The following is a 16,022-nucleotide window of genomic DNA, read 5'->3' on the forward strand; positions in this document are numbered from 1 at the left end:
CATGCAGTTACATAATCTTTAGGCTGCCTAAGTGGTCTCTATTATGCCTCAAGGAATATTGATGAAGCCCCTTTAAGTTTTGGTCAGTGCTATCTGGGATCCTTGGGACATCCGTACCCTAAACCTTACCTAACCATTTTAAATGTAAACTTCAATGGGAGTGGGGGGCGGGTAGGGACGTCCCAAGGATCCCAGATAGCAAGGACATTTTACATTTGGCTGGAAGCTGACTTGTTAAGACTCCCAAACAAATATGGGCGTGGTACAATCCACTTTTTTGATTGGGTGTCATCAGCCATAGAGACTCATTGGTCAATTTTCGAGGCGTTTATAAACATTTGTAAAAGAGGAAATTACGTCCATTGCGGCTCCAAACGAGAGCAGTGGAAGACACGAAGCTCATGCACTTTCTCCCCAAAATGGCGTCGAAAGGGAGCCAGTGTCTTTCTGAGCGCTGTGTGGCTCGCAGAGCCTCAGTGGGCGGGCAGCTGCGACGCGGGCAGGCAGTCACATGATTCGCGCAAAGCCCAGCTGCCCAATTCCAATATGGTGGCCAGCTTGGCAGACCTACGTTTCTTGTTGATGATATTATTGCTCTGCTGGAGGATCAGGGACGGCGCCTGCACCCAGCAAGCCCCGTGGGTTCTGGGGCTGCGACTGGAGGACCCAGAAGGCCAGGTGTATATGAAGGAGCGGATCATCTCTGCGCCGCAAGGGGCCAGTTTCAAGCTTCGGCTGTTCGGTTGGGATCTAAATGGGACCTGGCCGTGGGTGGCGTTCGCTGGAACAAGACAGGAGGAGACCGGGGTGGTGGAGGATGCAGCTGATCCGTGCAAGCAGGAGACCCGCCGTGACTCCGCCGCCTTCCAGGTCACGGGGGAGTTCACAGCGGACGAGGAGTACAGCGGGTTGATAACGGTACAGACGCGGGACAAGAGCAGCATCTCTCCCGCTGCATCCTCCACGGGAGGAGGGGATGATGCCAACCCTACCTACCACCACCACCACCTGTGCGTGCTGAAGAACGGAAGCTGGGTGTCGGTGGGACCGGACAGGTTGCAGATCAACAACGACGCAGGTCTCCCGGCGGACTACATCCCTCCGTGGGGTATGGCGGTGCTGATCGTGCTGCTGATCCTGGTGTGCGGGGTGCTGAGGAGCGTGAACCTCAGCCTGTTGTGGCTGGACCCCCTGGAGCTCTACGTCTTCCACAGCTGCGGCTCAGAGGAGGACAAACGGACCGCCAAGCGCCTCGAGCCAATCCGGAGACGAGGCAACTGCCTGGTGGGTTACTAATACGACACAACACAAGGATTAGACCTGGTGTCAGAGACGTGATGCCCATGGGGGATAAAGGGGCACAGTTTTTTCTTCTTCTCTGTAATACTTCTAGCCATTTAGCAATTGTAGTTGGCGTTAGCCAGCCCACATAGGTTTCCGATCTCCCAACCTCATAACTAGCTACCAAGTAGCAATTTTATGCCATCTCAAATTAGAGTAGCTAGCTTGTCTATTTTAGTTGGCATGCCTGCTGGCAAGGTTGGTAGACTGAATAAATTCAATCTTTTAGCCAGGTATGGGGTATGCTCGAGGTATGCTTAGATATGCAGAAAAAAACTGTTTTTTTCCTTCATCGAATTAAGAATATTGATTATGGCTCTAGATTGCAGGACAAAGATGTTTGAAAAAATGCTAAATTCTCCAATTTACAGACAGGTGGGCAGAGCCTCACATACTTTGACCCCTCAGATTTTTAGGGTGCATGACGCCCATGCCTGGGGTCCCAATTTACACCCCTCCTGGAGAGCTATGCTATTGGGTGTGCAGGCTTTTGTTCCATCCCAGCACTAACACACTTGTTTCAAATAATCAGCTCATGTCTGGACCTTAATTTGTTGAAATAGGTGTGTTATCGGGGTTAGGTAGGTTACTTTTTAAATATAATCTGTTACTGGTTACCTGTCCAAAATTGTAATCAGTAATGTAACTTTTGTATTACCCAAACTCAGTAATGTAATCTGATTACTTTGTCACTTTGGATTACATTTCCTTTAAGAGGCATTAGAAGAAGACAAAAGGGATCCATCAAACGCATTTGATGTGTCATCATAGTAGTCTCTGACTTGGTCAGACTCACTCATTCAATGCTGAATTGAATGTCATTGAGAAAACATTAAGGTATGATGTATTTTTTTCACAAACATCCTTTCTGAATTTACAAGTAATCCAAGAAGTAATCATCTAGTTTTTCAAAAGTATCTGTAATCTGATTCCAATATTTTAGCTGGAAACGCAACTGATTACAATTTTTTTACGTAATCAGTTACTCCCCAACCCTGTGTTAGTGCTAGGTTGGAATAAAAGCCTGCACATCCAAGACTAGAGACCCCTGGCCTACCGTATCAAATAATATTCAGATGTATGACATCACTCTGAAATCCACACTATCTAACTTCACACCATCCCCACTCTTGGTTCTAGGTGTGTTCTCTGCTGTTCCTGTGCGCTCTGGGCCACTCGGTTCTTGGTGTGCTACTCTACAGGGTCCTGGGTTCCATAGCGCCCGCCGTCTTTACCAGCGGGTTCCTCATCTTTATGGTGTCAGAGCTTGTTCCCCACATAGTGTGTTCCGGCTACGGCTTCCAGCTAGCCCCAGGCTTCACCTGGCTGGCACAGGTCTGTATGGAACCTAACAGAAGGCAAGGGTCATGTTCATTACGCACCAACCGAGAGAAAACAGACTCAAACAGGGAGGGAATACCTGGACCGGTGGCTCCTAGCAACCTCGGTATACATTTTTTTCTTCTTAACAAGAAGGTAGAATTGAACAGGTTACATCTTCCTCTGCCAGGTGTGTATGGTGCTGACGTGCCCACTGTCATGCCCGCTGGGCCTGGTGCTGGACCTGGTGTTGAGACGTGACATCAGCACCTGCGGTGTGAGGGAGAGGGCCATGGAGATGATCCGCACCAACGTCAATGACCCCTACAGGTACCTGACACACACATCGGTACGACCATGCACTGCTCTATCACTGATCAATAGGACAACTGTGTCTATGGTGATTCCCATACTGCAATAAACAAAATATATATCTAGCCCCTATACCCCACAAGGTCATGAGGACCAACAGGAGCAGGCTTTTGTTCCGGCCCAACATTAACACACCTGATCAGGTTTGTGAGTACTGGGCTGAAAAGCTTGCAGGACTGGAGTTGACTGCCCTCTGTCTAGGGTTTAGAGGCTATGGGTTGATACTGAATAAATGGTAAATGTTATAATCCATCATTATCGTTTGTCATCATTGTGGTTTGCAGTGAGTTTGTGAAGGAGGAGTTTAGCCGTGGTGCGCTGCGCAGGAAGACTGTGGAGGACATCCTGACTCCGCTGAACGACTGTTTCATGCTGCCGTCCACCGCTGTGCTGGACTTCTCCACCATGTCAGAGATCATGCAGAGTGGATACACACGAGTCCCCATCTATGAAGAGGAGAAGTGGGTGGATGGGCCATACACACACACACACACACACACACTCTGACACAAAGGGACATACACTTAAAGAAACATACACACACATCCTGTCTACAAAGAAGACAGGTGGGTCATTCAAGCACACACACACTAACAGGTATCTAATGTAATTTACCCAGGTCCAACATCGTGGAGATCTTGTTCGTGAAGGACCTGGCTCTGGTCGATCCTGACGACTCTACTCCCATGACGACCATCACCAAGTTCTACAATCACCCACTGCACTTTGTTTTCAACGACACTAAACTGGACGCCATGCTGGAGGAGTTCAAGAAAGGTGTGTGTTAATACGTGTGTGTATGTGGTGATTGTTTTAGAAAGATAGCCACAATATCAAGTCAATTTCTTTACCGTCATTCCTGCCCTCCTTGTAGACTAATGTGAAAAAGTTGGGGTCGGCTTGCGATATGACCACTAAGGTACCCAGCTCTCCTCAACTTTGACCTTTACTTCACCCCCCCCAGGAAACTCTGCCCTGGCCATCGTTCAGAAGGTGAACAACGAGGGGGAGGGGGATCCCTTCTACGAGGTGCTGGGATTGGTCACCTTGGAGGATGTCATCGAGGAGATCATCAAATCAGAGATCCTGGACGAGTCAGACGGCTACAGTAAGAGAGAGCGCGAGAAACCGCGAATGTGTGTATACACTAATGTTCAAAAGTTTGGGCTCACTTAGAAATGTCCTTGTTTTTGAAAGAGAAGCAAATTTTCTTGTCCATTAAAATAACATCTCATTGATTAGAAATACAGTGTAGACAATGTTAATGTTGTAAATGACTAATGTAGCTGGAAATGGCTGATTTTTAATGGAATATCTACATTTATCAGCAACCATCACTCCTGTGTTCCAATGACACATTCATTGTGTTAGCTAATCCAAGTTTATAATTTTAAAAAGCTAATTGAAATTTAGAAACCATTAGAAAACCATTTTGCAATTATGTTAGCACAGCTGAAAACTGTTGTACTGATTAAACAAGCAATAAAACTGTCCTTTAGACTAGTTGAGTATCTGGAGCATCATCATTTGATGAGCAAGAGGACAAGTACATTAGTGTCTAGTTTGAGAAACAGACACCTCACAAGTCCTCAACTGGCAGCTTCATTAAATAGTACCCGCAAAACACCAGTCTCAACGTCAACAGTGAAGAGGCGACTCCGGGATGCTGGCCTTCTAGGCAGAGTTGCAAAGAAAAAGCCATATCTCAGACTGGGCAATAAAAATAAAAGATTAAGATGGGCAAAAGAACACAGACACTGGACAGAGGAACTCTGCCTAGAAGCCCAGCATCCCGGAGTCACCTCTTCATTGTTGACATTGAGACTGGTGTTTTGCGGGTACTATTTAATTAAGCTGCCAGTTGAGGACTTGTGAGGTGTCTGTTTCTCAAACTAGACACTAATGTACTTGTCCTCTTGCTCAGTTGTGCACCGGGGCCTCCCACTCCTTTCTATTCTGGTTAGAGACAGTTTGCGCTGTTCTGTGAAGGGAGTAGTACACAGTGTTGTAAGTGACCCCAAATCATTGAACGGTAGTGTGTGTGTGTGCAATGTCTACACTAAATGGTTGGGAAAGAGGATGGAATGTGTATTTTGTAAGGAAATATTGATGGTTAAACATTACACTTCTCCTTCTCTACGGCATTCTCTTTCCTAATCTCATCCTCTTTCTTCCCACTCTTCTAACCCCTCTCCCTGTCCCCTAACACCTCTCCCTCCCCTCTGTCCACTAACCCCTACACCCGCCACCCTCTCTCTGTAGTGGACATGAAGGTGAAGCGTCCCCTGGCACCTCTGGAGATTCCTCTGGAACCTCGCAGCGTCCACCAAGAGTTCTCTCTGTTCAAACTCCCAGAGGGAGAACCCAAGATCCGCACCTCACCTCAGCTACTGCTGGCCACACACCGCTTCCTCTCCAGAGGTGAGGGTGTACGTAACGCATGGAGACATACACTGATCTCATGAGTTGTGTTGTTGCGGTACCTGTCTCACTCAGTCAGTGGTTTACCAGGACTAGAGGTCGACCGATTAATCGGAAGGGCCGATTTCAAGTTTTCATAACAATCGGTAATCAGCATTTTTGGGCGCCGATTATGGCCGATTACATTGCATTCCATGAGGAAACTGTGTGGCATGCTGACCACCTGTTACGAGAGTGCAGCGTCAAAGGACCTTGTGGCTGCAAGGAGCCAAGTTAAGTTGCTAGCTAGCATTAAACTTATCTTATAAAAAACAATCAATCTTCACATAATCACTACACACGGTTGATGATATTACTAGGTTAACTAGCTTGTCCTGCGTTGCATATAATCAATGCGGTGCCTGTTAATTTATCATGGAATCACAGCCTACTTCGCCAAACGGGGGATGATTTAAGAAAAGCGCATTCGCGAAAAAAGCACAATGGTTGCACGAATGTACCTAACCATAAACATGAATGCCTTTCTTAAAAACAATACACAGAAGTAAAAATGTTTAACCTGCCTATTTAGTTAAAATAAATCCAGGCTAGCAGGCAATATTAACCAGGGAAATTGTGTCACTTCTCTTGCGTTCATTGCACGCAGAGTCAGGGTATATGCAACAGTTTGGGCCGCCTGGCTCGTTGCGAACTGTGTGAGGACCGTAATTCATTTTCCAGAATTTTACATAATTATGACATAACATTGAAGGTTGTGCGATGTAACAGCAATATTTTGACTTAGGGATGCCACCCGTTCGATAAAATACGGAACGGTTCCGTATTTCACTGGAAGAATAAACGTTTTGTTTTTTAAATGATAGTTTCCAGATTTGACCATATTAATGACCAAAGGCTGGTATTTCTGTGTTTATTATATTATAATTAAGTCTATGATTTGATATTTGATAGAGCAGTCTGACTGAGTGGTAGGCAGCAGCAGGCTCGTAAGCATTCATTCAAACTTTACTGCGTTTGCCAGCAGCTCTTAGCAATGCTTGAAGCACAGCGCTGTTTATGACTTCAAGCCTATTAACTCCCGAGATTAGGCTGGCAATACTAAAGTGCCTATTAGAACATCCAATAGTCAAAGGTATATGAAATACAAATGGTATAGAGAGAAATAGTCGACGCGTCATAATTCCTATAATAACTACAACCTAAAACTTCTTAACTGGGAATATTGAACCACCAGCTTTCATATGTTCTCATGTTCTGAGCAACGAAGTTAAACGTTAGCTTTTTTACATGGCACATATTGCACTTTTACTTTCTTCTCAACACTGTATTTTTGCATTATTTAAACCAAATTGAGCATGTTTCATTATTTGAGACTAAATATATTTTATTTATGTATTATATTCAGTTAAAATAAGTGTTCATTGTTCATTCAGTATTGTTGTAATTACAAATATATATTTAAAAATCGGCCGATTAATCGGTATCGGCTTTTTTTGGTCCTCCTATCGGTATCATCAGCGTTGAAAAATCATAATCGGTCGACCTCTAACCAGGACAGTAACACTTTATCACCACAAGTAATGGTTACATCGCTGTAACAGAAGTTAATGGAAACGCACTAAGTCTTCACAGTGGAAAATATGCAGGAATAAATATTCAACCTGGATCGTTAATCTGTCTGCATTATAGGACTACACTCTGGATGTGGGTGGGTGTTGTTTGACCTTTCTCTGTCCTCTTCAGCTTCTTGACATAGATTGACCTTTAGCTGCTGAGGTTTGGACTGAAAATAGAACAGAATGTATACTACGATACAATAGTGTAGCTAATTACAATAGAAAAGACAAGATGTAAGGTTTGTTAGACAAACTAGTATGCTTTTGATCAGTGACGAAACCATAGGCCAGGGTTCACCAACCCTGCTCCTGGATAGTTGCAGGCTTTTGCCCCAGCCCTACACAAATGTATTGGATACTAAAGCTCCACAGACCTGTGTGTTAGACAGGATGCTTGAACAAAGCAATGATAATCAATGTGCTGTGTGTGTCTCATTGCAGAGGTAGAGCACTTCAGTCCAGCCCGTGTGTCAGAGAAGATGTTGTTCCACCTGCTCCGTCACCCCAGTGTCAACCAGGAAGTCCATTTTGACCCCTCCAACCGCTTGAGCCCCGACCACTACCTCTACACACGCAACCACCCCGTAGACTACTTCATACTGCTACTACAGGTCAGTGTGTGTGTGACCACTACCTCTACACACACAACCACCCCGTAGACTACTTCATACTGCTACTACAGGTCAGTGTGTGTGTGACCACTACCTCTACACACGCAACCACCCCGTAGACTACTTCATACTGCTACTACAGGTCAGTGTGTGTGACCACTACCTCTACACACACAACCACCCCGTAGACTACTTCATACTGCTACTACAGGTCAGTGTGTGTGTGACCACTACCTCTACACACACAACCACCCCGTAGACTACTTCATACTGCTACTACAGGTCAGTGTGTGTGTGACCACTACCTCTACACCCACAACCACCCCGTAGACTACTTCATACTGCTACTACAGGTCAGGGTGTGTGTGTGTGTGACCACTACCTCTACACACACAACCACCCCGTAGACTACTTCATACTGCTACTACAGGTCAGTGTGTGTGTGACCACTACCTCTACACACACAACCACCCCATAGACTACTTCATACTGCTACTACAGGTCAGTGTGTGTGTGACCACTACCTCTACACACACAACCACCCCTAGACTACTTCACACTGCTACTACAGGTCAGTGTGTGTGTGACCACTACCTCTACACACACAACCACCCCGTAGACTACTTCATACTGCTACTACAGGTCAGTGTGTGTGTGTGTGTGACCACTACCTCTACACACACAACCACCCCGTAGACTACTTCATACTGCTACTACAGGTCAGTGTGTGTGTGTGTGTGTGACCACTACCTCTACACACACAACCACCCCGTAGACTACTTCATACTGCTACTACAGGTCAGTGTGTGTGTGTGTGTGACCACTACCTCTACACACACAACCACCCCGTAGACTACTTCATACTGCTACTACAGGTCAGTGTGTGTGTGACCACTACCTCTACACACACAACCACCCCGTAGACTACTTCATACTGCTACTACAGGTCAGTGTGTGTGTGACCACTACCTCTACACACACAACCACCCCTAGACTACTTCATACTGCTACTACAGGTCAGTGTGTGTGACCGCTACCTCTACACACACAACCACCCCGTAGACTACTTCATACTGCTACTACAGGTCAGTGTGTGTGTGTGACCACTACCTCTACACACACAACCACCCCGTAGACTACTTCATACTGCTACTACAGGTCAGTGTGTGTGTGTGACCACTACCTCTACACACACAACCACCCCGTAGACTACTTCATACTGCTACTACAGGTCAGTGTGTGTGTGTGACCACTACCTCTACACACACAACCACCCCGTAGACTACTTCATACTGCTACTACAGGTCAGTGTGTGTGACCACTACCTCTACACACACAACCACCCCGTAGACTACTTCATACTGCTACTACGGGTCAGTGTGTGTGACCACTACCTCTACACACACAACCACCCCGTAGACTACTTCATACTGCTACTACAGGTCAGTGTGTGTGTGACCACTACCTCTACACACACAACCACCCCGTAGACTACTTCATACTGCTACTACAGGTCATGTGTGTGTGTGACCACTACCTCTACACACACAACCACCCCGTAGACTACTTCATACTGCTACTACAGGTCAGTGTGTGTGTGACCACTACCTCTACACACACAACCACCCCGTAGACTACTTCATACTGCTACTACAGGTCAGTGTGTGTGTGACCACTACCTCTACACACACAACCACCCCGTAGACTACTTCATACTGCTACTACAGGTCAGTGTGTGTGTGTGACCACTACCTCTACACACACAACCACCCCGTAGACTACTTCATACTGCTACTACAGGTCAGTGTGTGTGTGTGTGACCACTACCTCTACACACACAACCACCCCGTAGACTACTTCATACTGCTACTACAGGTCAGTGTGTGTGTGTGACCACTACCTCTACACACACAACCACCCCGTAGACTACTTCATACTGCTACTACAGGTCAGTGTGTGTGTGACCACTACCTCTACACACACAACCACCCCGTAGACTACTTCATACTGCTACTACAGGTCAGTGTGTGTGTGTGACCACTACCTCTACACACACAACCACCCCGTAGACTACTTCATACTGCTACTACAGGTCAGTGTGTGTGTGACCACTACCTCTACACACACAACCACCCCGTAGACTACTTCATACTGCTACTACAGGTCAGTGTGTGTGTGACCACTACCTCTACACACACAACCACCCCGTAGACTACTTCATACTGCTACTACAGGTCAGTGTGTGTGACCACTACCTCTACACACACAACCACCCCGTAGACTACTTCATACTGCTACTACAGGTCAGTGTGTGTGTGTGACCACTACCTCTACACACACAACCACCCCGTAGACTACTTCATACTGCTACTACAGGTCAGTGTGTGTGTGTGCCACTACCTCTACACACACAACCACCCCGTAGACTACTTCATACTGCTACTACAGGTCAGTGTGTGTGTGACCACTACCTCTACACACACAACCACCCCGTAGACTACTTCATACTGCTACTACAGGTCAGTGTGTGTGTGACCACTACCTCTACACACACAACCACCCCGTAGACTACTTCATACTGCTACTACAGGTCAGTGTGTGTGTGACCACTACCTCTACACACACAACCACCCCGTAGACTACTTCATACTGCTACTACAGGTCAGTGTGTGTGTGACCACTACCTCTACACACACAACCACCCCGTAGACTACTTCATACTGCTACTACAGGTCAGTGTGTGTGTGACCACTACCTCTACACACACAACCACCCCGTAGACTACTTCATACTGCTACTACAGGTCATGTGTGTGTGTGTGACCACTACCTCTACACACACAACCACCCCGTAGACTACTTCATACTGCTACTACAGGTCATGTGTGTGTGTGACCACTACCTCTACACACACAACCACCCCGTAGACTACTTCATACTGCTACTACAGGTCAGTGTGTGTGTGACCACTACCTCTACACACACAACCACCCCGTAGACTACTTCATACTGCTACTACAGGTCAGGTGTGTGTGTGACCACTACCTCTACACACACAACCACCCCGTAGACTACTTCATACTGCTACTACAGGTCAGTGTGTGTGTGTGACCACTACCTCTACACACACAACCACCCCGTAGACTACTTCATACTGCTACTACAGGTCAGTGTGTGTGTGTGTGACCACTACCTCTACACACACAACCACCCCGTAGACTACTTCATACTGCTACTACAGGTCAGTGTGTGTGTGTGACCACTACCTCTACACACACAACCACCCCGTAGACTACTTCATACTGCTACTACAGGTCATTTTGTGTGTGTGTGTGACCACTACCTCTACACACACAACCACCCCGTAGACTACTTCATACTGCTACTACAGGTCAGTGTGTGTGTGACCACTACCTCTACACACACAACCACCCCGTAGACTACTTCATACTGCTACTACAGGTCAGTGTGTGTGTGTGACCACTACCTCTACACACACAACCACCCCGTAGACTACTTCATACTGCTACTACAGGTCAGTGTGTGTGTGACCACTACCTCTACACACACAACCACCCCGTAGACTACTTCATACTGCTACTACAGGTCAGTGTGTGTGTGTGACCACTACCTCTACACACACAACCACCCCGTAGACTACTTCATACTGCTACTACAGGTCAGTGTGTGTGTGACCACTACCTCTACACACACAACCACCCCGTAGACTACTTCATACTGCTACTACAGGTCAGTGTGTGTGTGACCACTACCTCTACACACACAACCACCCCGTAGACTACTTCATACTGCTACTACAGGTCAGTGTGTGTGTGACCACTACCTCTACACACACAACCACCCCGTAGACTACTTCATACTGCTACTACAGGTCAGGTGTGTGTGTGACCACTACCTCTACACACACAACCACCCCGTAGACTACTTCATACTGCTACTACAGGTCAGTGTGTGTGACCACTACCTCTACACACACAACCACCCCGTAGACTACTTCATACTGCTACTACAGGTCAGTGTGTGTGTGACCACTACCTCTACACACACAACCACCCCGTAGACTACTTCATACTGCTACTACAGGTCAGTGTGTGTGTGACCACTACCTCTACACACACAACCACCCCGTAGACTACTTCATACTGCTACTACAGGTCAGTGTGTGTGTGACCACTACCTCTACACACACAACCACCCCGTAGACTACTTCATACTGCTACTACAGGTCAGTGTGTGTGACCACTACCTCTACACACACAACCACCCCGTAGACTACTTCATACTGCTACTACAGGTCAGTGTGTGTGACCACTACCTCTACACACACAACCACCCCGTAGACTACTTCATACTGCTACTACAGGTCAGTGTGTGTGTGACCACTACCTCTACACACACAACCACCCCGTAGACTACTTCATACTGCTACTACAGGTCAGTGTGTGTGTGACCACTACCTCTACACACACAACCACCCCGTAGACTACTTCATACTGCTACTACAGGTCAGTGTGTGTGTGACCACTACCTCTACACACACAACCACCCCGTAGACTACTTCATACTGCTACTACAGGTCAGTGTGTGTGTGTGACCACTACCTCTACACACACAACCACCCCGTAGACTACTTCATACTGCTACTACAGGTCAGTGTGTGTGTGTGACCACTACCTCTACACACACAACCACCCCGTAGACTACTTCATACTGCTACTACAGGTCAGTGTGTGTGTGTGACCACTACCTCTACACACACAACCACCCCGTAGACTACTTCATACTGCTACTACAGGTCAGGTGTGTGTGTGACCACTACCTCTACACACACAACCACCCCGTAGACTACTTCATACTGCTACTACAGGTCAGTGTGTGTGTGACCACTACCTCTACACACACAACCACCCCGTAGACTACTTCATACTGCTACTACAGGTCAGTGTGTGTGTGACCACTACCTCTACACACACAACCACCCCGTAGACTACTTCATACTGCTACTACAGGTCAGTGTGTGTGTGACCACTACCTCTACACACACAACCACCCCGTAGACTACTTCATACTGCTACTACAGGTCAGTGTGTGTGTGACCACTACCTCTACACACACAACCACCCCGTAGACTACTTCATACTGCTACTACAGGTCAGTGTGTGTGTGACCACTACCTCTACACACACAACCACCCCGTAGACTACTTCATACTGCTACTACAGGTCAGTGTGTGTGTGACCACTACCTCTACACACACAACCACCCCGTAGACTACTTCATACTGCTACTACAGGTCAGTGTGTGTGTGTGACCACTACCTCTACACACACAACCACCCCGTAGACTACTTCATACTGCTACTACAGGTCATGTGTGTGTGTGACCACTACCTCTACACACACAACCACCCCGTAGACTACTTCATACTGCTACTACAGGTCAGTGTGTGTGTGACCACTACCTCTACACACACAACCACCCCGTAGACTACTTCATACTGCTACTACAGGTCAGTGTGTGTGTGTGACCACTACCTCTACACACACAACCACCCCGTAGACTACTTCATACTGCTACTACAGGTCAGTTGTGTGTGTGTGACCACTACCTCTACACACACAACCACCCCGTAGACTACTTCATACTGCTACTACAGGTCAGTGTGTGTGTGTGACCACTACCTCTACACACACAACCACCCCGTAGACTACTTCATACTGCTACTACAGGTCAGTGTGTGTGTGACCACTACCTCTACACACACAACCACCCCGTAGACTACTTCATACTGCTACTACAGGTCAGGTGTGTGTGTGACCACTACCTCTACACACACAACCACCCCGTAGACTACTTCATACTGCTACTACAGGTCAGTGTGTGTGTGACCACTACCTCTACACACACAACCACCCCGTAGACTACTTCATACTGCTACTACAGGTCAGTGTGTGTGTGACCACTACCTCTACACACACAACCACCCCGTAGACTACTTCATACTGCTACTACAGGTCATGTGTGTGTGACCACTACCTCTACACACACAACCACCCCGTAGACTACTTCATACTGCTACTACAGGTCAGTGTGTGTGTGTGACCACTACCTCTACACACACAACCACCCCGTAGACTACTTCATACTGCTACTACAGGTCAGTGTGTGTGTGACCACTACCTCTACACACACAACCACCCCGTAGACTACTTCATACTGCTACTACAGGTCAGTGTGTGTGTGACCACTACCTCTACACACACAACCACCCCGTAGACTACTTCATACTGCTACTACAGGTCAGTGGTGTGTGTGACCACTACCTCTACACACACAACCACCCCGTAGACTACTTCATACTGCTACTACAGGTCAGTGTGTGTGTGTGACCACTACCTCTACACACACAACCACCCCGTAGACTACTTCATACTGCTACTACAGGTCAGTGTGTGTGTGACCACTACCTCTACACACACAACCACCCCGTAGACTACTTCATACTGCTACTACAGGTCAGGTGTGTGTGTGACCACTACCTCTACACACACAACCACCCCGTAGACTACTTCATACTGCTACTACAGGTCATGTGTGTGTGTGACCACTACCTCTACACACACAACCACCCCGTAGACTACTTCATACTGCTACTACAGGTCAGTGTGTGTGTGTGACCACTACCTCTACACACACAACCACCCCGTAGACTACTTCATACTGCTACTACAGGTCAGTGTGTGTGTGACCACTACCTCTACACACACAACCACCCCGTAGACTACTTCATACTGCTACTACAGGTCAGTGTGTGTGTGACCACTACCTCTACACACACAACCACCCCGTAGACTACTTCATACTGCTACTACAGGTCAGTGTGTGTGTGACCACTACCTCTACACACACAACCACCCCGTAGACTACTTCATACTGCTACTACAGGTCAGTGTGTGTGTGACCACTACCTCTACACACACAACCACCCCGTAGACTACTTCATACTGCTACTACAGGTCAGGTGTGTGTGTGACCACTACCTCTACACACACAACCACCCCGTAGACTACTTCATACTGCTACTACAGGTCAGTGTGTGTGTGTGACCACTACCTCTACACACACAACCACCCCGTAGACTACTTCATACTGCTACTACAGGTCAGTGTGTGTGTGTGACCACTACCTCTACACACACAACCACCCCGTAGACTACTTCATACTGCTACTACAGGTCAGGTGTGTGTGTGTGACCACTACCTCTACACACACAACCACCCCGTAGACTACTTCATACTGCTACTACAGGTCAGTGTGTGTGTGTGACCACTACCTCTACACACACAACCACCCCGTAGACTACTTCATACTGCTACTACAGGTCAGTGTGTGTGTGTGACCACTACCTCTACACACACAACCACCCCGTAGACTACTTCATACTGCTACTACAGGTCAGTGTGTGTGTGACCACTACCTCTACACACACAACCACCCCGTAGACTACTTCATACTGCTACTACAGGTCAGTGTGTGTGTGTGACCACTACCTCTACACACACAACCACCCCGTAGACTACTTCATACTGCTACTACAGGTCAGTGTGTGTGTGTGACCACTACCTCTACACACACAACCACCCCGTAGACTACTTCATACTGCTACTACAGGTCAGTGTGTGTGACCACTACCTCTACACACACAACCACCCCGTAGACTACTTCATACTGCTACTACAGGTCAGTGTGTGTGACCACTACCTCTACACACACAACCACCCCGTAGACTACTTCATACTGCTACTACAGGTCAGTGTGTGTGTGACCACTACCTCTACACACACAACCACCCCGTAGACTACTTCATACTGCTACTACAGGTCATGTGTGTGTGACCACTACCTCTACACACACAACCACCCCGTAGACTACTTCATACTGCTACTACAGGTCAGTGTGTGTGTGACCACTACCTCTACACACACAACCACCCCGTAGACTACTTCATACTGCTACTACAGGTCAGTGTGTGTGTGACCACTACCTCTACACACACAACCACCCCGTAGACTACTTCATACTGCTACTACAGGTCAGTGTGTGTGTGACCACTACCTCTACACACACAACCACCCCGTAGACTACTTCATACTGCTACTACAGGTCAGTGTGTGTGTGACCACTACCTCTACACACACAACCACCCCGTAGACTACTTCATACTGCTACTACAGGTCAGGTGTGTGTGTGACCACTACCTCTACACACACAACCACCCCGTAGACTACTTCATACTGCTACTACAGGTCAGTGTGTGTGTG

General features: G+C 47.4%; 1 protein-coding gene across 2 annotated transcripts in view; it reads left to right on the forward strand.

Moving 5' to 3' along the window:
• Positions 1 to 364: 364 nt before the first annotated feature.
• The window catches only part of LOC106569301 (metal transporter CNNM3), a 65,189-nt gene continuing 49,531 nt past the window's right edge, over positions 365 to 16,022 (forward strand). The window contains exons 1-8 of one of the 2 annotated variants that reach the window (XM_014140521.2): positions 365 to 1,284; positions 2,482 to 2,676; positions 2,852 to 2,991; positions 3,318 to 3,494; positions 3,653 to 3,810; positions 3,998 to 4,141; positions 5,296 to 5,454; positions 7,512 to 7,681. In XM_014140521.2, coding sequence (XP_013995996.2) covers positions 547 to 1,284; positions 2,482 to 2,676; positions 2,852 to 2,991; positions 3,318 to 3,494; positions 3,653 to 3,810; positions 3,998 to 4,141; positions 5,296 to 5,454; positions 7,512 to 7,681 — 1,881 coding nt within the window. In that variant the 5' untranslated portion in view covers positions 365 to 546. The remainder of the gene's footprint in view (positions 1,285 to 2,481; positions 2,677 to 2,851; positions 2,992 to 3,317; positions 3,495 to 3,652; positions 3,811 to 3,997; positions 4,142 to 5,295; positions 5,455 to 7,511; positions 7,682 to 16,022) is intronic. The other variant, XM_014140511.2, reaches the window with a different exon arrangement.

The sequence above is a fragment of the Salmo salar genome, chromosome ssa01 (assembly GCF_905237065.1).
Source record: "Salmo salar chromosome ssa01, Ssal_v3.1, whole genome shotgun sequence".
NCBI classification, from domain to species: Eukaryota; Metazoa; Chordata; class Actinopteri; order Salmoniformes; family Salmonidae; genus Salmo; species Salmo salar.